The sequence below is a fragment of the Cottoperca gobio genome, unplaced genomic scaffold (assembly GCF_900634415.1).
Source record: "Cottoperca gobio unplaced genomic scaffold, fCotGob3.1 fCotGob3_377arrow_ctg1, whole genome shotgun sequence".
In the NCBI taxonomy this organism is placed as follows: Eukaryota; Metazoa; Chordata; class Actinopteri; order Perciformes; family Bovichtidae; genus Cottoperca; species Cottoperca gobio.
The window spans coordinates 58,201-80,305 of NW_021166970.1; the positions used below are offsets into that span (position 1 = coordinate 58,201).

The 22,105-nt window shown below is 43.2% G+C and overlaps 1 protein-coding gene across 1 annotated transcript; it reads right to left on the reverse strand.

Moving 5' to 3' along the window:
* Positions 1-147: 147 nt before the first annotated feature.
* On the reverse strand, positions 148-21,426 carry LOC115005830 (sodium channel protein type 4 subunit alpha B-like). The gene is made up of 9 exons (XM_029427796.1): positions 21,276-21,426; positions 7,569-7,740; positions 7,291-7,428; positions 6,369-6,487; positions 6,168-6,257; positions 5,382-5,510; positions 5,092-5,183; positions 4,307-4,576; positions 148-194 (listed from the first exon to the last, which is right to left on the reverse strand). The coding sequence occupies exons 2-9, from the start codon at positions 7,698-7,700 to the stop codon at positions 148-150; spliced, it is 1,017 nt and encodes a 338-aa protein (XP_029283656.1). The 5' UTR covers positions 7,701-7,740; positions 21,276-21,426.
* Between the last annotated feature and the right edge of the window lie 679 nt (positions 21,427-22,105).

Sequence of the window (22,105 nt, forward strand, 5' to 3'; positions counted from 1 at the left end):
ATGAGGATCCTGATTGCGGCGTTCCTCAGACGGTGAACGGACTCAGCAGGTAACACGCGGCTCAGCGTTAAACCTGTAGATGAGTTTTCCTTTACCGAGCACGATGAACGTCTGCAGAGAGACAGACGGGTCAAAGAGACATACAGGTCAGAGAGGCAGAGCATCGAGCTGACCGGGCAAGAAGTAGTAGTTCTCTATCAGACAGACAGACAGGTAAAGAAAGAGACAGGTAGGAGACCGTCAGACAGACAGGTGGCAAGACAGACAGACAGGTAAACACACAGACAGGTGGCAAGACAGACAGACAGAAAGACAGATAGACAGACAGGTAGACAGATAGACAGACAGGTAGATAGACAGAGAGTCAGACAGGTAGACAGGCAGACAGGTAGAGAGAGTATTATTACATGTAAATCACAACCATCTGTTTACCACTGTTGGTGGTGAACAGTCCCACAAAGCAGCTGGTAAAGTTTTACAAAGCAAAATAAGCCAATCACAATGTGTTCTCAAACTTTTGTGTACTCACTAAAATGCTCCTGTTGTGTTTCAGCCAAATTTGGATGACCTGGTTGATGTTAAACAGTAAAAAAAACCTGAGAATCTCTGCGTTATCTTTGATCAGGAAATGTCCTTTAACTCCCACATAAAACAAATTTCTACTTTATTTCATCTACGTAACATTTCAACAATAATGTACATCCTGTCTCAAAACGATGCAGAAAAACGCGTCCATGTATTTGTTACTTCTTGGCTGGATTATTGTAATTCCTTATTATCAGTCTGTTCCAACGAATTACTTAAGACTCTTCATTTTATCCGGAATTCTGTGGCACGTGTACTGACAAGAAGTTGGAAACAAGATCAGATTACTCTTTTAAAATTTTAAATCCTTCTCCTGACCTACAAAGCCACAGAGGGTGTCGTATGCTGTACAGTCTGTAAAACCCACTGAGACAAATGTATAATTTGTGATATTGGGCTAACACTCCGGACGCTAACGTGGACCTACCATGATTCACCACAGTGAGAGTGGACAGGGACGCTAAACACAGTGACAAGTGTAAAGGAGGAGGATTCGCACTGTTTATTAACAACAGATCGGTAACCCTAACCCTAACCCTCGGGAGTTTTCGCACGCCATTGTTGTTTGTGTTTACATCCCTCCACGTGCACACGCAGAGACCGCATGTGACGTCATTCACTCTACTATCGCTAGGCTGCAAACCCAACACCCAGAAGCTTCCATTGCCATATCAGGAGACTTTAATCATGTAACTCTAGACTCCACACTACCAGACTTTCATCAGTTTGTAAGCTGCCCCACCAGGAAGAACAGGACATTAGACCTCCTGTATGCTAATGTAAAGGATTCTTACACGGCCATCTCCCTTCCCCCACTGGGGAAGTCTGATCATAATCTAGTGCACTGACATCACACATGATGAAGACCATGGAGCGGCTGTTGCTCCATCACCTCAGACCCCAGGTCCACTAGGCACAAGATCCTCTTCAGTTCGCAGTTCGAAGGTGAGCGTGGATGACTCCATTCTCTATCTGTTACATAGGGCTTACTCTCATCTGGACAAGGGGAGTGGTGCGGTGAGAATGTAGTTCTTTGATTTCTCCAGCGCCTTTAACACCATCCAGCTCCTACTCCTGAGAGATAAACTAACAGAGATGAGGGTAGACTCACATCTGGTGAGATGGACTACCTCACAGAGAGACCACAGTATGTCAGGCTGAAAGGCTGCACGTCCGACACTGTGGTAAGCAGCACTGGAGAGCCACAGGGGACGGTACTCTCCCCTGTTTTGCTCACCATCTACACCTCTGACTTCCAGCACAACTCTGAGCTCTGCCACATGCAGAAATACTTAGATGACACTGTGATCGTCCGCTGTGTCAGGAATGGACAAGAGGGGGAGTACAGGAACCTGGTGGAGGACTTTGTGAGGCGGTCCAAGTCGAACCATCTGCAGCTGAACACCTCCAAGACCAAGGAGATGGTGGTGGACTTCCGGAGGATCCTGCAACCGGTGTCCATCGAGGGGGTCGACGTGGAGGTGGTCAGTACCTATAAATATCTAGGGCTGCAGTTGGACGACAAGCTGGACTGGACTGCAAACATGGACACTATTCATAAGAAAGGGCAGAGTTGGATGTACTTTCCGAGAAGGCTGGGGTCCTTCAAAATCTGCAAAAAACTGCTGTTGACGTTCTACCAATCTGTGGTGTCCAGCGCTCTCTTCTATGCTGTGGTGTGTTGGGGAGGTAGCAGCAAGAAGAGGGATGCTGGGAGGCTGGACAGACTGGTGAAGAGAGCTGGCTCTGTAGTGGGCACAGAGCTGGACTCCTTAGTGACAGTAGCAGAGAGAAGGACCCTTGATAAACTGTCATCCATCCTGGACAACGCCCACCACCCTCTGCACAGCACATTCACCCGGCAGAGGAGCGTGTTCAGTGGCAGACTGCTGTCCCTGTCCTGCTCCACAGACAGGCTCAATAATTCTTTTGTCCCCCTGGCCATAAGACTGTACAACTCCTCTTGGTGATGGCAGGGGGATTCAGATTTAATTCAATTTCAAATCAATTCAATTTCAAATCATAACAGCCTGTACTTTTATTTTCACTTTGTATTTATAACAGTTTTATTGTATTTCTAACACTTATCACTTTATTTGACTTTTTATTTTATTTTAAGTCTTATTTGTAATGCCGGGAGGGGGGGGGGGGGGGTAGATGGGTAATGTTGTATGTCATGTTTTAAGCTACTGGATGCCTGAATTTCCCTCGGGATAAATAAAGTATCTATCAATCTATCAATCTCTCAATCAATCTATCTATCTATCTATCTATCTATCTATCTATCTATCTATCTATCTTTCTATCTATCTATCTATCTATCTATCTAGCTATCTAGCTATCTATCTATCTATCATAAATACATTTGATTTGATTTAATGGTCAAGCTCCAGTTTATTTTAAAGATCTCATAGTACCTTATAAACCAACTAGAGCATTGCGCTCCCAGACTGCAGGGTTACTTGTAGTTCCTAGAGTCTCTAAGAGTACAATGGGAGCCAGAGCCTTCAGCTATCAAGCTCCTCTCCAGTGTAACCAGCTTCCCGTTTGTATTCGGGAGGCAGACACCCTCTCCACATTTAAGAGCAGGCTAAAGACTTTCCTTTTTGATAAAGCTTATAGTTAGGGCTGGCTCAGGTTTGCTTTAAACCAGCCCCTAGTTATGCTGCTATAGGCTTTAACTGCACGGGGAACATATTGTATGTTCACACTGGACGTGAAGCAAGATTTTGCCATGGTGTCTGGGTTCATAGCATCATCAGTGGATTTCACCGAGCTGTGTTCACTGTCAGCAAGACAGTCACACATCGTCTGAATTAGTCTTGTTTACTACAGCCGGATGAACCCAAAATTACCAGATTTTGCTGTGATTTAATTGCAATAAACATATCAAAAGGATACATAAATAAATACATAATAATACTGATTAGTAAAAAGTCTGAATTTATGCTTTGTGAGGTCTGTCCGCAAGACGACAAGCAAACAACTTTTAAAATGCTTGTTTTCTGAATGGATCCCAGCTAAGCTAACATTGTAGCTCCATTAACACTCAGAATAACATCATCTGGGCATAAATACAGCAGCAACTTTATTGTTTATACCACCAACAGTCTGGGGTTTATACATTTAGAAACATTTTGTCCGGTCTCTGTACAGATACGAGGTACAAGGTGTACCTGGGTGCTAATGGCTAACTGCTACTGTTTTCTTTGGTTTCTGATCCAACAACATCAGTTCATCAGTGACGACAGGAGGAGAATATCAACGCTTATCAACTTTTTGAACACAGCTTCGAACAAATGTATGGCTCAATTGAAATTTTTAAACTCTTAACTTTTAATACTCAAATGATTACTAACTTAGCAGGCCAAAGAGATAACTTTCATATCTCCCCGGAGATATGGTGTCTCTGGAAGCTTTCTGACATGCTCTTTCATATATGTTTACATTATCATTTGTGTCACATGGGTTGTCTATGTTGCAATTTTGTTATGTTCTTTATTCTGTACACATGACATCTATTACAGTCTGATTGTCGTGGGAGAGGACAGTTTTCCCAGGTAATGTGTTTTTTTGGGAAGTTTTTCCTTGTGCAGTGCGAGGGTGTGAGGACAGATGGTGTCGTAAGCTGTACGGTCTGTAAAGCTCCCTGAGACTAACGCGTAGTTTGTGATATTGGGCTGTATAAATAAAATGTGATTGTTAGTATAAATATTTGTACCTGAGTTGTTGATGTACTCATAGTAATCGAAGTCACTTCCTGTATAGTTGTCATGAGTGTCGTTGCCACGGTAACTGGTGTGGAGATCGATGTCAGATGTATTGTTGCTAGGCAACAGTGGTGGTATCAGGACACATTTCTGCCGCAGGTTTCCCATGAAGAGTTGTAGACCAATCAGAGCGAAGACGCTGAGGCAGAACACGGTCAGGATCATGACGTCAGCCAGCTTCTTTACCGATTGGATGAGAGCTCCAACGATCGTCTTCAGACCTGACCAATCAGAGTCAACTGTGAGTCACACTGTCACACACACTGTAACACACAGACACACTCACACTGAAACACACACTCACACACACTGTAACACACAGACACACACACATTGTAACACACACATTGTAACCCACACAATGTAACACAGACACACACTGTAACACACACTCACACACACACAGACACACACACTGTAACACTTACACACACACACACACACACACTGTAACACAAACACACACATTGTAACACACACACATACACACACTCACACTGTAACACACACGCACACACTCTAACACACACACACACACACTCACACACTGTAACACACACTCACACACTGTAACACACACACTCACACACTGTAACACACACTGTAACACACAGACACACACTCACACACTGTAACACAAACACACAAATTGTAACACGCACATACACACACGCACACTGTAACATACATGCACACTGTAACACACACACACACACTGTAACACACCCAAACACACCTGGGATCACAGTGATGGTCTTCAGTGCTCGGAGAACTCTGAACGTCCTCAACACAGAAACATTTCCCAGATCTACGAACTCTGTGAGGTACCTGCAGCACACACACACACACATTTCCACATATATAAATATTACTATGTATTTTTGTATATTACTGTGTATTACAGTATGTATTACTGTGTATTGTTGTGTATTACCGTGTACTACGGTGTGTATTGTGTTTTACTGTGTGTATTATTGTGTATAACTGTGTGTATCACTGTGTGTATTGTGTATTATTGTGTATTACGCCATGCTGATGACCATGAAGTCCAGCCAGTTCCACGGGTCCTTAAGGAAGGTGAAGCTTCCCACACAGAATCCTCTGGAGACGACTTTCACTGCGGCTTCACACGTATAGATGAATGTAAACACGTATCTGTCCAACGACAGAAAACATCAAAAACATCAAAGACAAAAAACTTTTCTATGTTTCCTGAACTCCTGTCAGCGCCTCGACAGGCCAAATACATATTGAGCATCCTGAATATCATTTACTCTCAGCCGGAGCTGAAACAATAAAGTTATCTAACTTTATATTTATTTAATATAACTATAAAGTTAGATATTATTTTGATCACACCTCCGGCCCCTCCGTCTATTGTTCTGTATTAGTGTGCATTATTGTGTATAAAGTGTGTAATATTATGTGTATAAAATGTTCATTAGTGTGCAATAATGTGTATCATTTCTCAATCTTAAACTGTACTATCATTAAAGGCATAAAAAGCCCAATTTTTTTTATTTATAATTGTTACAGGTAATTTAGCAGACGCTCTTATCCAGAGCGACTTACAGAGTACTAACTACAGGGACATTCTCCCTGGAGCAACTCAGAGTTACCTTGTTCAGGCTAAATATCCTGTAATGTAACTCACAACCATCTGGTGTTGTATTTGGAAGCCGTAACACTAGACCATCACCACAATTATATAATATTAAGTGTGTATTTGTGTGTATTATGCATATAAAGTGTGTATTAGTGTGTAATAGGGTGTATTACTGTGTATAAAGTGTGTATTGTGTGTTAACTCACTCCACAGTCTTGCTCCATGCCGGAGGATCGCTCAACGTCATGAACGCACAGTTGGCCAGAATTGTCAACATGATAAACAAACTGAATAAAGTTTTTGGTTTTAAGGAAAAAAATAACATCATCAGCTGATCGTTCATTAATAACCTGCAGATCCAAGCTGGCCAATCATGGAGCAGTACAGTGTGACATCATAAAGGATATGAGTGGATGAGGATCCTGATTGCGGCGTTCCTCAGACGGCTGAACGGACTCAGCAGGTAACACGCCGGCTCAGCGTTAAACCTGTAGATGATGTTTCCTTTACCGAGCACGATGAACGTCTGCAGAGAGACAGACGGGTCAAAGAGACATACAGGTCAGAGAGGCAGATGGGTCAGAGAGACAGAGGGGTCAGAGAAACAGACGGTCAGAGAGACAGACGGGTCAGAGAGACAGATAGGTCAGAGAGGCAGACAAGGTCAGAGACAGATGGGTCAGAGAGGCAGACAAGGTCAGAGACAGATGGGTCAGAGCAGCAGACAGGTCAGAGAGACAGACGAGTTAGAGAGACAGACAGGTCAGTGTTGAACCTGTCGATGATGTTTCCTTTACCTAGCACGTTGAACGACAAATACGTCTGTATGTTCATTTGAAATAAATATGAGTGCTGTGTGTGGAAATCTTAACGCAGTTTCTTGTGTTATTATTTATCTAAAGTCCTTTGATAACCACGTTGTACTATGTTTAGCTGCCCAATCCGCTCTCTGATGCAACTGCAACCCACTTCCCCTTCATCACTTCTGACCTCACTTCTGACTTCTTCATCGCCTCTAAATCTGGGACCCACTTTGCAAATCATGATAGAAAAAAATATTTTAGAATTAGGACTCAATTGAGAAGACACTCCAATCTTAAGCAAGCATTTTTTCTTTCCATCACAAATACATTCAGCATTGGTCTTTTTTTAAATTATTTTTATTTTACTTGTTTATTGATAACACATTTTACTACATACTGTATGTAACAACAGTAATTTTTTGGAGAAACCTCGCCTGATTGGCTGTGACTGCAGCCTCAGATTTAGTCTCTGATGTGAAGCTGACAATAAATGATTGATTTGGTGATTGCTTAGAGACACAGAGACCTTCTGTGATTGGTAGAAGGGATCTAGCTCCTCCAAAGGGGTGTTGAGAAACTCGGGGGGCGGGTCTCCATAGATGAATGGGAGGGGCTTCCCGGCCTCCAGGTCACTGGCAGGTTTAGGAAGATCTTCCTCTGCTACCTGTCAATCAGAGAGAGGGACAGCTAATCAGAGAGACAGCCAATCAGAGAGAGTGACAGCTAACCAGAGACAGACAGCCAATCAGAAAGACATATATATTATGTGTCCAGTGTATTGATGATATTATTATTATTTTGGACCTCAATGTTCTTCTCCTTCCTCCTCTGTTGCTCCTTCTCCTCAACTTCCTGTCGTCGTTGGATTTCCTCTAGCGACTTGGGCCTGAAGCGTCTGAAGACCTCCGAACCAACAGGGGGCAGCAGCGGAGCCATCCTGCATCATACAGTGCCGCCGTCTCCGAGCAACCACCTCCTGCAGGAAGAGCATGAGTTACATTAACCTGATGCAGAGACAGGTTACCTGGCAACAAATCAACAAACACATGAAGAAAACAAACAAACAACAACCAATCCGAAGGGCTTTCCACTGATGAGCTAAATGAACCTCTGTGATTAGCTGCTGCACCTCCTGCATCATCACCCTGAGCACTTGCTTTGTTTCTATTGGCTGATAGAAACCTGGGCCGTATACTACAGAGTGATTTCAACATACCCAGGATATCTTAGTTATCTGGCTTCACTAACCCAGGATATCTTATAACTAAGCATTGTCCCCTCGGTGAGTGAACTCGGGGTTTCTCAGTCTGACTCTGAGCGCGGTCACATTAAAGGGGTTTGCAGCGTCTGACCAATCACAAACAGGGACAGGTGTCAACAGAACTTCATATTTTACAAATGAAGAGAAAACTATAATATTAGACAAATAGGAAGAAGTTAAATACATATTCCAGAGCCAAATGTAGCAAGTACAGCTTGTAATTAAAATTCCTGTCTGTATATGTGTAAATTAACCGGTTTATTATACCACTGCCCATCTAAGATAAGATCTGACTATAATTACATTTGTATATTCTGTTAAATGAACGTGTTGTCTAGATGTATTCTTATGGGGAAATTATGACATGACACAGATAAGAAAATATGTTTTATATATATATATATATATATATACATACTCTCTGGGAACCATCACCTTATCGTGGTGGAGAGGTTTGTGTGTCCCTATGAACCTGAGAGCTGTGTTGTCTGGAGCCTAGTGCTCCTGGTAGGGTCTCCCAAGGCAAATTGGTCTCAGGTGAGGGGCCAGACTAAGAATGGTTCAAAAACGACTTCATGAAAGAAAGGGAAAGGAAAGGAGAGACCCTGCCTGGAGAAAGCCAGGCCCGGAGGGCCCGACAGCGAGCGCCTGGTGGCCGGGTTTGCCACGGAGCCCGGTCGGGCACAGCCCGAAGAAGCTACGTGGTGCCTCCCATCCATCTATCCTGTGGGCCTACCACTCATGGGAAAAACCGCTGGGGTCGGGTGCGCTGTCACACGGGTGGCAGTGATGGTCAGGGACCTCGACGGACCAGACCCGGGCAGCAGAGGCTGGCTCTGGGGACGTGGAACGTCACCTCTCTGTAGGGGAAGGAGCTGGAACTAGTGCGGGAGGTGGATCGCTACCAGTTGGATCTGGTGGGGCTTACCTCCACGCACAGTCTTGGCTCTGGAACCGTACTCCTGGATAGGGGTTGGACTGTATTCTTCTCCGGAGTTGCCCAAGGTGTGAGGCGTCGGGCCGGGGATACTCACTAGCCCCCGGCTGAGCGCCGCTACGTTGGAGTTTATCCCGGTGGACGAGAGGGTCGCCTCCCTACGCCTTCGGGTTATGGGGGGGAAAACTCTGACTGTTGTTTGTGCCTATGCCCCAAACCGCAGTTCTGAGTATTCGGCCTTCTTGGAGACCCTGAATGGAGCCCTGCAGGGGGCTCCAGTAGGGGACTCCGTAGTCTTGCTGGGAGACTTCAACGCACACGTGGGAAACGATGGAGACACCTGGAGAGGCGTGATTGGGAGGAAGGGCCTCCCTGATCTAAACCCGAACGGTCGTTTGTTGTTGGACTTCTGTGCTAGTCATGGAATGGCCATAACAAACACCATGTTCGAACATAAGGATGCTCATAAGTGCACGTGGTACCAGAGCACCCTAGGCCAAAGGTCAATGATCGATTTCGTAATCGTATCATCTGATCTGAGGCCGCATGTTTTGGACACTCGGGTAAAGAGAGGGGCGGAGCTGTCGACTGATCACCATCTGGTGGTGAGTTGGATTAAGGGGTGGGGGAAGACTCTGGACAGACCTGGTAAACCCAAACGGGTAGTGCGGGTGAACTGGGAACGTCTGGAGGAAGCCCCTGTCCTGGGGGTCTTTAACTCACACCTCCGGCGGAGCTTTTCAGCCATCCCTGTGGAGGTTGGGGGCATTGAACCTGAGTGGGCGATGTTCAAAACCTCTATTGCTGAAGCTGCGGTGATGAGCTGTGGTCTCAAGGTCTTAGGTGCCTCAAGGGGCGGTAACCCTCGAACACCGTGGTGGACCACGGTGGTCAGGGAAGCCGTCCGACTGAAGAAGGAGTCCTTCCGGGTTATGTTATCTGGGAGGACTCCGGAAACAGTTGCAGGGTATCGAAGGACTAGAAGGGCGGCAGCTTCTGCCGTGTCAGAGGCAAAGCAGCGGGTGTGGGAGAAGTTCGGAGAAGCTATGGAGAAGGACTTTCGGTCGGCACCAAGGTGCTTCTGGAAAACCATCCGGCACCTCAGGAGGGGGAAGCGAGGAACCATCCAAGCTATGTACAGCAAGGGTGGGACCCTGCTGACTTCAACTGAGAAGGTTATCGGCCGCTGGAAGGAGCACTTTGAGGAACTCCTGAATCCGACTAACACGCCCTCTATGGTTGAGGCAGAGCTGGAAGCTGATGGGGGATCATCGTCAATTTCCCTGATGGAAGTCACTGAGGTAGTCAAACAACTCCACAGTGGCAAAGCCGCAGGGGTTGATGAGATCCGTCCAGAAATGCTGAAGGCTTTGGGTGTTGAGGGGCTGTCTTGGTTGACATGCCTCGTCAACATTGCGTGGAAGTCTGGGACAGTGCCTAGGGGTTGGCAGACCGGGGTGGTGGTTCCCCTATTTAAAAAGGGGGACCAGAGAGTGTGTGCCAACTACAGGGGTATCACACTTCTCAGCCTCCCTGGTAAAGTCTACTCCAAGGTACTGGAAAGGAGGGTTCGGCCGGTAGTCGAACCTCTGATTGAAGAGGAACAATGCGGATTCCGTCCTGGTCGTGGAACAACAGACCAACTCTTTACTCTTGCAAGGATCCTGGAGGGGACCTGGGAGGATAGGATAGGATATCGAGGCATAGTCGTGGAGGAGAGGGGTTGCAGTTCGGTGACCTGAGGATCTCATCGCTGCTCTTTGCAGATGATGTGGTCCTTATGGTATCATCGGTCTGTGACCTTCAACAGTCACTGGATCGGTTCGCAGCCGAGTGTGCAGCGGTTGGGATGAGGATCAGCACCTCCAAATCTGAGGCCATGGCTCTCAGCAGGAAACCGGTGGATTGCCTACTCCGGGTAGGGAATGAGCCATTACCCCAAGTGAAGGAGTTCAAGTACCTCGGGGTCTTGTTCGCGAGTGAGGGGACAATGGAGCGAGAGATTGGCCGGAGAATCGTAGCAGCGGGGGCGGTATTACAGTCACTTTACCGCACCGTTGTGACGAAAAGAGAGCTGAGCCAGAAGGCAAAGCTCTCAATATACTGGTCGATCTTCGTTCCTACCCTCACCTGGGCGCCTTCCTAGGAAGGTGTTCCAGGCACGTCCAGCTGGGAGGAGACCCCGGGGAAGACCCAGGACTCGGTGGAGAGATTATATCTCCTCACTGGCCTGGGAACGCCTCAGGATCCCCCAGTTGGAGCTGGAGGATGTGGCCCGGAGAAGGGAAGATTGGGGTTCCTTACTGGAGCTGCTGCCCTCGTGACACGATCCCGGATAAGCGGTGGACGATGAATGGATGGATGGATGTATTTTAACAGTGAGAGACAGAATATCAAAAAGAAAATCCAGAGATGTTGGTCCACTCCTCTTTGCAGTACCTCTCCAAATCCTTAAGGTTTCGAGGCTGATGTTTGGCAACTCAAACACAGATTTTCTATGGGATTAAGGTCTATATATATATATATATATATATATATATACTTTATATAAGGTCACTATATCACCTTAATGTGCTTCTTCTTTAGCTACTCCATTGTTGCCTTGGCCGTATGTTTTGGGTCATTGTTGTGCTGGAAGACCCATCCATGACCCATTTTTAGTGTCCTGGCTGAGAGAAGGAGGTTATCGGCCAAGATCTTACAGTACTTGGCCGCGTCCAGCCTCCCCTCGATGTGGTGAAGTCGTCCTGTCCCCTTAGCAGAGAAACATCCCCAAAGCATAATGTTTCCACCTCCATGCTTGATGGTGAGAAGGTGTTTTTGGGGTTATAGTCAGCATTTCTCTTCCTCCAAACACGGCGTGTCGAGTTGATGCCAAAGATATCAATCTAACCCTAACCCTTCTCTATATCATTCAGGGCCACCATTGGGACATGATAACAGAATCAGTTGTTTTACAGTCAAGCCACTGATGCCTCTGTCTGATAATAGCCAAATCATTGTTTTCACTAAAAGGACCAAATCTAACACTTCACCATCAGAGCCCAGTAATCTGTTTAATGCCACCAGAACAAATTGATGGGCTCCAAACAGTGCAGAAGTGCTCCAGAAAGCAATCTGAAACCAACCAATTCAAACACTCTTAGACAACATTCTGGACATCACATATAATCACAATAAAAAAGGCATAGAGTTAGGAGAATTAATCAAATGTTCATGACTACAGCAAATCAACCCCAACAGAAAAAAATCCAGCATCAAACCCCAAAACAAGAGATCAAATGTTATGAAATAAATGAACAAATAAAATAAATATGACCCATTCCTTTACTGTGCTCATCATGCTCAAACTAGACAAACGTACACTCACAATCAAAAAGGCTCAGTATCCAAAAAAACAGCTAACAATAATTACAAACAGATCATAACCCTAAAACTAACCCAGATGACCCAGTTACACAAAACAAAGACGTTTGGATGAACCACTTCAAACTATTTGGAAACAATCTTATCAACTCTGATTCAGAACAAACATGTACAACTGAAAAGTTAAACTCCCAGAAACCTTCGGATCTCCTGATGACTTAGGTGAATTAACCTAAAACTCAAACAAATCAAGTGGGCTCGACGGCATCCTAAACAAGATGCTAAAACTTTGAATGTCGGTTACTTCCCTGACATCTGGAATCGTGTGTCGTATAAGGGTGGGCGATACTGCAAAATTTGTTATCCAATACCAAGTAAATACAGGGCTAGTATTGCCGATACCGATTATTTTTTAAAGGCCCCTGCCAGTGACTTCTGTCTCAGTCCCGGGGATCTGGTTGTGGTTTGAGGATTCCCCTCCTCCTCCCTGTTTACTTTGCAGCTCGGAGTTCTCTTTTGGGTGTGTTTTTAGATGTTTGTATAAATTTGTGGTGTTTCCACAGTAACAACGTTGGTATCAATACATCGATCCGCCCACCACTAGTGTCATACTCATGATACGCAGATGATTTAATCCTGTTTGACAGAAGATGGACTTCAACAGAGTTTGAACATACTTGAATGTTACTGTCATACCTGGGCCCTGGCAATTAACATACAATGATAGACAATGATATTTAAAAAAAGATCCTGATGTCAGGGAAACAAATATAACTTTACAATAGACAGACAATAGAATATTTGGAATATAATTATTTAGACCTAGATAATCCACCCGTCAATGAAGTGAGAGAGAAAGCATGCAGGGCATTTCATGCAATCAAAAGACAAACTCACATTCAAATTCCTAAACTTTGACAAATTGGAAAAGCATCCAATAGAAAATGCTGGGTGCGAACAAAACTGATATATGTCATTAAAAATGCACAGTACTCTGTGAAGACCGACCTGAGCAGGTGATGTTAAACACAGAAACATGTTGACAAGACTGAGAGCAGACAGACAGGCAGACAAACAGGCAGGCAGGCAGACAGGGAGGCAGACAGACAGACAGGGAGGTCGACAGACATACAGACAGGCAGGAAGGGAGGCTGACAGACAGACAGGAAGGGAGGCTGACAGACAGACAGGAAGGGAGGGTGACAGACAGACAGGTATTGTATGGCATTGAAATAATGGACTGCATCCTATAATATAGAACCTGCACCTGTGTATTAATATGTGAATCTTCTGTAAAATACTTGAGCAACATGTTTTTGTTCTTTCATATTATAATTTCATTTGAATTGACAGCTGTATCTGAGGCTCAAGTGTGTTTCAATCAACAAACTTTATCTCATCTTAAACTGCCCTCACACACACACACACATACGTCTCCGGTGACTTCGGCGTTGCCAGGGTTGACCCCACCCGTGCGTTGCCATGGCAGCAGCTGTTGCTAGTCATCAGTTTGGCCCTACGGTGTGAAGTTACAGTTGCTAAGATGACCCAGCTCATTCCAACACACACACACACACACACACACACACACACACACACACACACACACACACACATTCCTCTCTGTGTTCCTCCGTGATTTTCTTTCAGCCCCTCCTCACCTCCTTCTGATCAACCTCCTTTTACATTACATTACATTACAGTTCATTTAGCTGACGCTTTGGTCCAAAGTGACAATAAGTTCAAACAATCCTGAGGATAAAACTCTGAACATTAAGAATTGAGCAGGAACATTAACTTCAAACAGGTGAAATAATTTAAGTGCAGAACAATAACTTCAAATAAGCCAAACAAAAGTGCAACACGCAGAAACACTAGAATATGAATTCAACCAATAATAATAATAATAATAATAAATTGAAAGGTCGCTTTACAATAGTAAGGGAGGTGGGGTGGAGGGGTTGGGATGAGAGAAGAAAAAGGGAAAGAGAAAAAAGAAAGCTTAGCTACAAATAAGCCAAACCAATACTTATAATATATATATATATATATATATATATATATATATATACACATGTTCTGTATATGTACTGTAGTCAGATCAGTCCAGTGTGTTAAATGTATTAATTATCTCTGTTGGTAAATTCAGGATTTAATGATTCAGGTAATCCTGAGAATATTTAATAAACTATAGAAATTATTTTTTTCAACCCAGATGTCTTACACAAAGTTTAAATAATATAAATATATCTAATATCAAATATATATATATATATTAATATTTCACACACATCCTTCAATCAGCTGCATCATCCAATCAGTCACTTAGGTTAAAAGCTCACAATAAGCACACTGTGAAAACATGCAGTGTTCAGCTTCTCTAAACGAGTCATTATAGCCTCAACATCAGCTAACCTCATATAGATATGACAGAGTCTGTCCGTTGTCTGTCTGTCTGTCTGTCTATCTCTCTCTCTGCCTGTCCATCTGCTTATCATTCTGTCTGCCTGTCTCTGTCTGTATGTCTGTCTCTCTGCCAGTCTTTCTGTCTGTCTGTCTGCCTTTCTCTCAGATCGTATATCAGCTCAGTGACTCTGCTGGTTCCCACAAATATTAGGCTTCAGGCAGCTAAATGCAGACACACACACACACACACACACACACACACACGCACTGTGCTTGACTTCCTGTGCTTCTCATGTGGGCCATTGTAGAATAAAGAGCTTTTGGAGCACAGGGGGACAGTCCATATATCCCAATCTATTTCCCCACCCAGCTGCAGCATTTTCCTCACTAGAGTGAAGACTGAAGACAACCAGAGTAAAAATACAGCTGGGGTGGTAAACACTGTATGACTTTTATGTTGACGACTGTCTTCAGTCAGTGTGCAACATCGCTATACAGGAAGCTCTAAGAATTGAGCAACAAATTTCGTCTGAATAAGTGGATAAGTCAGCAACCATCGTTCTGTCCTCGCTGTGATCCCGGAGGAAAAAAGAGCCAAAGAAGTCTAGACTTTGAACAGGGTCTGGACAGGGAAAAGCTTCCTGTGGGATTACTGTGGCTTCTCGTATTATAATGTAACTCAACTCAGTAATGTAACTGTAACTCACAGCTCTTGCAGAATTAAACACAGATTTGTTGTTCACAATGTAGCATTTACTGGGACATAATAGTATGTGTCCCCTGGACACGTTGATAGTGAGTTTACTGCATCCTTTCAGATTTGACTGAGTCCTTTAAGATTTTAATGCGTCATGCTTCTTTCCGTTGTCTTTTGCAAAGCAATCAAAGTGCTTTACAACACATGTCAGCATTCACCCATTCACACAGAGTCAGAGGCTACCATATCAATTTGGGGTTCAGTATCTGATACTTTGACATGTTTGACATGTTTGACATGGGGATCAATCCAATGACCCTCCAATTAGTGGACAACCACTCTACCTCCTGAGCCACAGCCACCTCAGCATCAATGATCCTGTTTTTCTGAACCTCAGTCTGAGGACATGATAAAGATCCAGGCACAGTGTCTGTTACAGACGGATGAAACTCCCACCACTACACTCTTATAGCACTTCTCCCACTGGATGGATTTAAGAAGAGCGGTGGGATGAATTCTCAAGTGTAAAGAGTTGCTTAAGTAACTATGCCAGGAAAGAATCAAGACCTTTAATACACACCAATGTTACAGCAAGCAAGATACCATGGTCAAAAAGGAGGAAGAAGAGGACAAGAAAAAGAGATAAGATCTGATAATGAAACTAACTTTATGAGTGTAAATCTGGAGTTGGAACAGGCCCTTCTGGAACTCAATCCAGGCAAAATCCAGATAACACGGCCTTAGGTGATATATATAAACAATCCTTTTCATGGGGCAATAATACTAAGCTGTTAGAATAATAATACAAAGCCACTATTTCACCATTATGAATAGGTGCCACACACTGATTTAGGTTAGCTAGCTCACTTGATTGCACAAGGATTCATGTGTAAAAGTTGTGTTTTTAACAACTGCCCCCCTACAGTAACGCAGTTACTTCATTATTAACCATAATTAACCATTGTCGAATATCATTGACCGTCACCAACCATTACTAATCATCACTAACCATCGACGGTTTAAATTAAACATCTGAAAGCTTTCTCCTCTGCTGGTAAAACTGCATTCAAACATCTGCAGTAACACATGCACATATCAACATTTATAAACATAATACTGTCTATCTGAACACACATTCAACACATCATATACATATATAATGTATATACACTACAAACATGTAACTACAGAAACATTAATGATGTTAGAAAACTTGAGTCTTACTGAGTTCAGCTGCTGTTGGTTCATTCACTGCTTTAAACTGAAGGTGTGTGTGTATGTGATTGTGTGAGTGTGTGTGTGTGTCCATCACTAGCATGTCGCTCAGCCTCTTGTATTTGTGATAACAGGCGCCACAGAGACTCACTCTCAGAGACAAACTGCATTAATGTCGGTCAGAAGATGAAGCCAGAGAATATTTAATTCTCTCTAAAGAAACCTTTTCTTAGCTGTTTCTCAGATGTGACTCTACAGACATGATATCAGGCAAACACTACATGTAAAGATGCTCAAATGTTGACCTTGAGTATGGCATTTTGAATGTCGCCATCTTGCTTGTTGGCCGTCGCCATCTTAGTTTTTGTCCAATGCCATCTTGTTTTTTATAACCAGAAGTGACTCAGAGTGCGGAGCTAAATACAACCAAACGCTGAACAAACATTTTCAGGCGACCAAAATATTACAATAGCTTTGATCAAGTGAAAACAGAAATTGTGACATTGTGAAAGTGTTAAAGTTGTAAGATAAAAACACTTATTGAGACATTAACTCATCAGGTACGTTTTACTGAGGTAATAAATTAAGAGAGAAGGAGGAACATTTTCGCATAGACGTCTATACAACTAGACTTCTTTTTATAACCAATGGAGTTTAAGGTACTTCTACTTTGGCTTCACTAAAGTTCCTCTAAGCCAGGGGTCTTCAACATTTTTCAGGCCAATGACCCCCAAACTGGTATAGCTTGGAGGAGGGACCCCTTTGCAGTACCTTTTGCGGACCCCCTGTTGAAGACCTATGCTCTAAGCTAAGCTAACAGTTTCCCCCTGCCTCCAGCCTTTGTGCTGAGCTAAGCTAAAGCTTTCATCTGTGCTGGAGTCAAAGAGGTTTATTAAATGTTGGAGTGCTCCTTTAATAAAACTGCAGTCTTCTTTCTCTCAGAGAGACAGACAGATGACACACGCACACGCACACGCACACACACGCACACACACACACACACACACACACACACTCAGCTGTTATCAGTGTTTTTGTTCCAGCAGAGTGTGATGTTGTGTGACACTGATAGAGAAAAGTATTTCTCCTTTTAATGCACACACCATATGTGTGTGTGTGTGTGTGCGTGTGCGTGTGTGCGTGTGTTTGCAACTGTAGACCGCAGAATGTTGTTGGACGCAGTGAGAGACGCCCGGCATTTCCTCTCTCTGTCAGCTCTCTACGCTAAAATAAAATGATCTGTTGTGTGTGAGTGTGTGTGTGTGTGTGTGTGTGTGTGTGTGCTGCATCACAATTGATTCACTGTTGAACTGACATCACCTTCAAAGAATCTCTTCCATAAAAGATAAGATAGGTCAGTTCCCCAAAGAAACTTATGGAAATAAATCTGATATGTTCCAAATATTAAGTCAAATAAAATGTATGAAGTATATAGTGTATAGTGTATATAGTATAAGTGTATGTAGAATATAGTATAAAGTGTATATAGTATGAAATGTTTATATATAGTGTGTGTGTGTGTATGTGTTTTACTCTGACTCTCTGCGGCAGCTTCAGTCAGTCTTATTTCTCCTGAACATGAAGAAAGAACAAACATTACAGGTCTGTAATATGACTACATGAACAAGATGGTTTTGAATTCCTCCTCTGACAGAAATGTACTTATTGATAAGAGCAGCAGTCTGATGAACTTTGATCACTGTGTATACTGAGTCAGCAGTGAGAAAGGCAGAGGCTGTTTCACCTCAGACGGACGCTCCTCAAATACTGAGGAAAGTCTGTCTGTTTCGTGCACCATGGAGAGCGTCCTGATCGGGATCATCACTGCCTGGAAAGGAAACAGCACCAAACCAAAGAATAGTTTGTTCAGCTGAACAGCTCCTGTACCTCAGGGATATTTACACCAGGCACTGCCAGAATGAGGCTCAGAGAATCCAACCTCCCGGATAATGGCCTTTACTCCCCGTTGAGTTGAGGACCGGATACACCGGGCACTGAGACATTTAGGAAGAAAGTACCAGATACACCAGGCACTGAGAGATTCAAAAAGTATGTAATGGATACACCAGGCACTGAGAGGCTCAGGAAGAAGGTCTAACAAATATTTTGAAAAGTTGGACCACTCCGACTTCCTCTGCCCTCAGGAAGGAGATTTTATATATGAAATATATTTGTGCAAACATGGAAGAACTGGAACAAACTGTATTTTTTGTTTTTACTTGCAAGAGACAATTCAAGGTTGAAGATTCAACTTGTTTGCTTCTATAGCTCTTAGCTCATTAGCTTAATGCATGTTTTCCACTAGTAGCACAAATGTTTAAGCTGGCTCATCTGTCAACGCTGCTGAAGCCGAATTATGTTCAGCAACCAGATATGTGTGATAATCCATCAATAACAAAGCTTTCCTGAATCAGGACCTGCCGCTCCATCTTATAGCGGATATAGTATCCCAAACTGAAGCTACTGGTGCTAATCTGACTAGCTAAATGCTATTTCCTCTGGCAGGCTGTTAACCTTTCAGTGTGACCCTGCCTGTTAGCGGTTAGCCTGGACACAGCCACACTGAGCTAATTTAGACTGCAGCAGTTGTTGCTGGCAGCAGTTGTTAATATCTGATCCCTGATCAGCTTCAACTCAGTCAGTTGGCTTTTAAATATGGACTCTGCTGGCTTGTCTTAAATCCTAACCCCAACATGTCACCTGGAGTCGTATCAAACACATCCTGTCTTCATAATCGCACCCGTCTTACTTTTACACTGAGACCCCACTGACTGAATGATCACAGTCTGTTTTACAGTGTCTGCAGTGTCTTCATGTTTTACAGTGTCTGCAGTGCCTTCATCTTTTACAGTGTCTGCAGTGTCTTCATGTTTTACAGTGTGTCTGAAGTGTCTTCATGTTTTACAGTGTGTCTGAACTGTCTTCATGTTTTACAATGTGTCAGAAGTGTCTTCATGTTTTACAGTGTGTCTGCAGTGTCTTCATGTTTTACAGTGTGTCTGCAGTGTCTTCATGTTTTACAGTGTCTGCAGTGTCTTCATGTTTTACAGTTTCTGCAATGTCTTCATGTTTTACAGTGTGTCTGAAGTTATATAGTTTCACCAGTCAGTTAATATTCTATATTCTATATTCAGAGCATTAATATAGCAGCAAATAACAATTTGCTATTTAAAGATGTGTTGGAGTAAGAGTGTTCTGAGCAGAGAATAAAATGTCTCTCCCTCTGTATGTATTATAATTGTGCGCTGACGTTAGTGTATGTGTGGCTCTGCTGTGCTCTCATTCTGCGTATACTTCTGATAACGCTGCCCTGTCCCACCTTCAGGTTCCCACTCAGGTTAACACTGTTAGCCGCTAGCCGCCAGCTAAGCCCTCGTTATGTTGAGAGCCGTGTGGAGGCTTTGAGGTCTTGAAAAGCGCTATATAAATTCAATTTATTAATGAAGCACCAGTACTGTTGCTATAGTAACCTGCAGATTACCTTGAGTTTGGATTTGTAAAGTGATTTAACCTGAACTGACAACAACAACATACTGTAAATACATTTATAAACTGTGAAGAAAATGTATTAAAACTTAGTTTGTTTATTCAACAACATTCTTCACAACAAAACAAAAATAATAATACATTTTATTTATTTTAGAGCCGCCTTTCAGGACACCCAAGGTCGCCTTACAGTGCATTAAAAGTTAAAATAGCTAAAACAAAGACGGAAAACAAATTAGTCAAACCGACATAGATAAAACAGGCAAGACAAGAGTGTGAAGTGACTTTGATCTAATTGAATTTAACTGAATTATATCTGGAGCTCTTTTCTTCATAACTGAGGCATTATGGGTAAAATTACCTTCCATATCATCATCAACATCCACATCATGTGACCTTTGACTCCCCCAAACAAACTAGTGGTCATTAAAAGACTAGAAACCAGCTGGGAGTGTAAATCATGTCCATTAACCCTTTAAACCCTTTAAACAACACCTGCTGAAACATGAGTACAGAAATGTGTGTGTGCGTGTGTGTGAATGTGTGTGAATGAATGTAATCCAGCTCAGTGTTGCACCCGTCACCGGCAGCTTGTTTTAACATTTCTGTTTCAGGTTTGATTCTAGTTTCCAGTTCACCTGCTCTGACTTGTGGTCTGTCTGTCTGTATACCTGCCTGCCTGTCTGTGTGTGTAATTAGACAAACAAACAGTTTTAAAGAGTGTTAATGAGCTCAGGATTGTGATCAGCTGATATGACGAGATGATGCAGAGTATCAGTTTAACAGCAGCACAGGAGGTGTACCACCCACACATACAAATACATACATACATGGTGTGTTCAGATGCGTTCAGGTATAAAACAATGAAGTCTAGGGGTGACTTGAATGGTAACTTCAAAGTCAGTTCAGATTCTTAAATGATTTGTCGGTTTAGACCTGGATCCAGTTTAGACCTGGATCTGAACTCACAATAAAGAAATGTTGGAGAGATAAACAGAAATCCTGCACATTGTCGTGAACGCAGAACTCTTAATCTCTTCACACATAAAAACACGAGGCTCATTACATATGTAGTCACACACACACACACACACACACACACACACTTTCAGTCCTGGTAAACAGATGATGGTTCAGTCTTACCTGCCTCAGTGGTTTATTCCAAAATAATTCCAGTAAACATCAGAGTTTCTGCAGTGTTTCTATCTGTCTTTCAGCCTGACTGTCTGTCAACCTGTCTGTCTGTCTGTCGCTCAGCCTGTCTGTCTGTCTCTCTGTCTCTCACTCTAACTGTCTGTCTGTTTGGTGTCTTCTGGCCTCGCCTTGCTTTGCCTCTCTGACTGAAACCTGAGGAGTCAGGTAGTGTGTCATCACTCACACACACACACCACACACACACACACACACACACACACACACACACACACACTTGTGAAGTCACATGTTCATTAGTTCCCATCAGGCCTTTTTCAATCATTTGTGAATTATATAAATTATTATCCAAACATTTAAAGCGCATATAAGTTCTGAAATGAGAAACAGACTATAATAATCTATTTAGTAATTAATAGAAGATGATTAATTCACTTATCTTTTCAAATCAATGCTTTAGTTTTGAGTTTAAGTCAGAAAATGTCAACAAGCACCAGAAGAATTTAAAGAGATGATAGAGAATATATGGTTACAAAGGACAATACTGAGGTGATCAGCTGGGGTTTGGTCTGCTGGAAAGTTTTAAAAGACTTTCTGAGAAAGGAGCGAGAGTATCCCCTTGTGACTAATGCTGTAAACAACGTCATGGTGGCCCGTTTAAAGTTCCCCCACAACAACACACTGGACATCAAAGTGTTCTTCAAGGAGACGGATACTCACGCTTTGCTCCACAAAACAAGCCACCATCCGAAACACACCTATGCGGGTCTGGTGAAGTCTCAGCTGCTGAGATTTCATAGAATATGTGGTGACAAAGCAGG

Excerpts from the sequence above, each read along its gene's own strand:
- LOC115005830 (XM_029427796.1), bottom strand. The coding sequence starts at position 7,700 with ATGGCTCCGCTGCTGCCCCCTGTTGGTTCGGAGGTCTTCAGACGCTTC. Across the intron at positions 6,258-6,368 it reads ATCAGGATCCTCATCCACTC|TTTATTCAGTTTGTTTATCA; the intron begins ATATCCTTTATG and ends AAAACCAAAAAC. Across the intron at positions 5,511-6,167 it reads GCATGGAGCAAGACTGTGGA|ATACGTGTTTACATTCATCT; the intron begins GTGAGTTAACAC and ends GTCGTTGGACAG.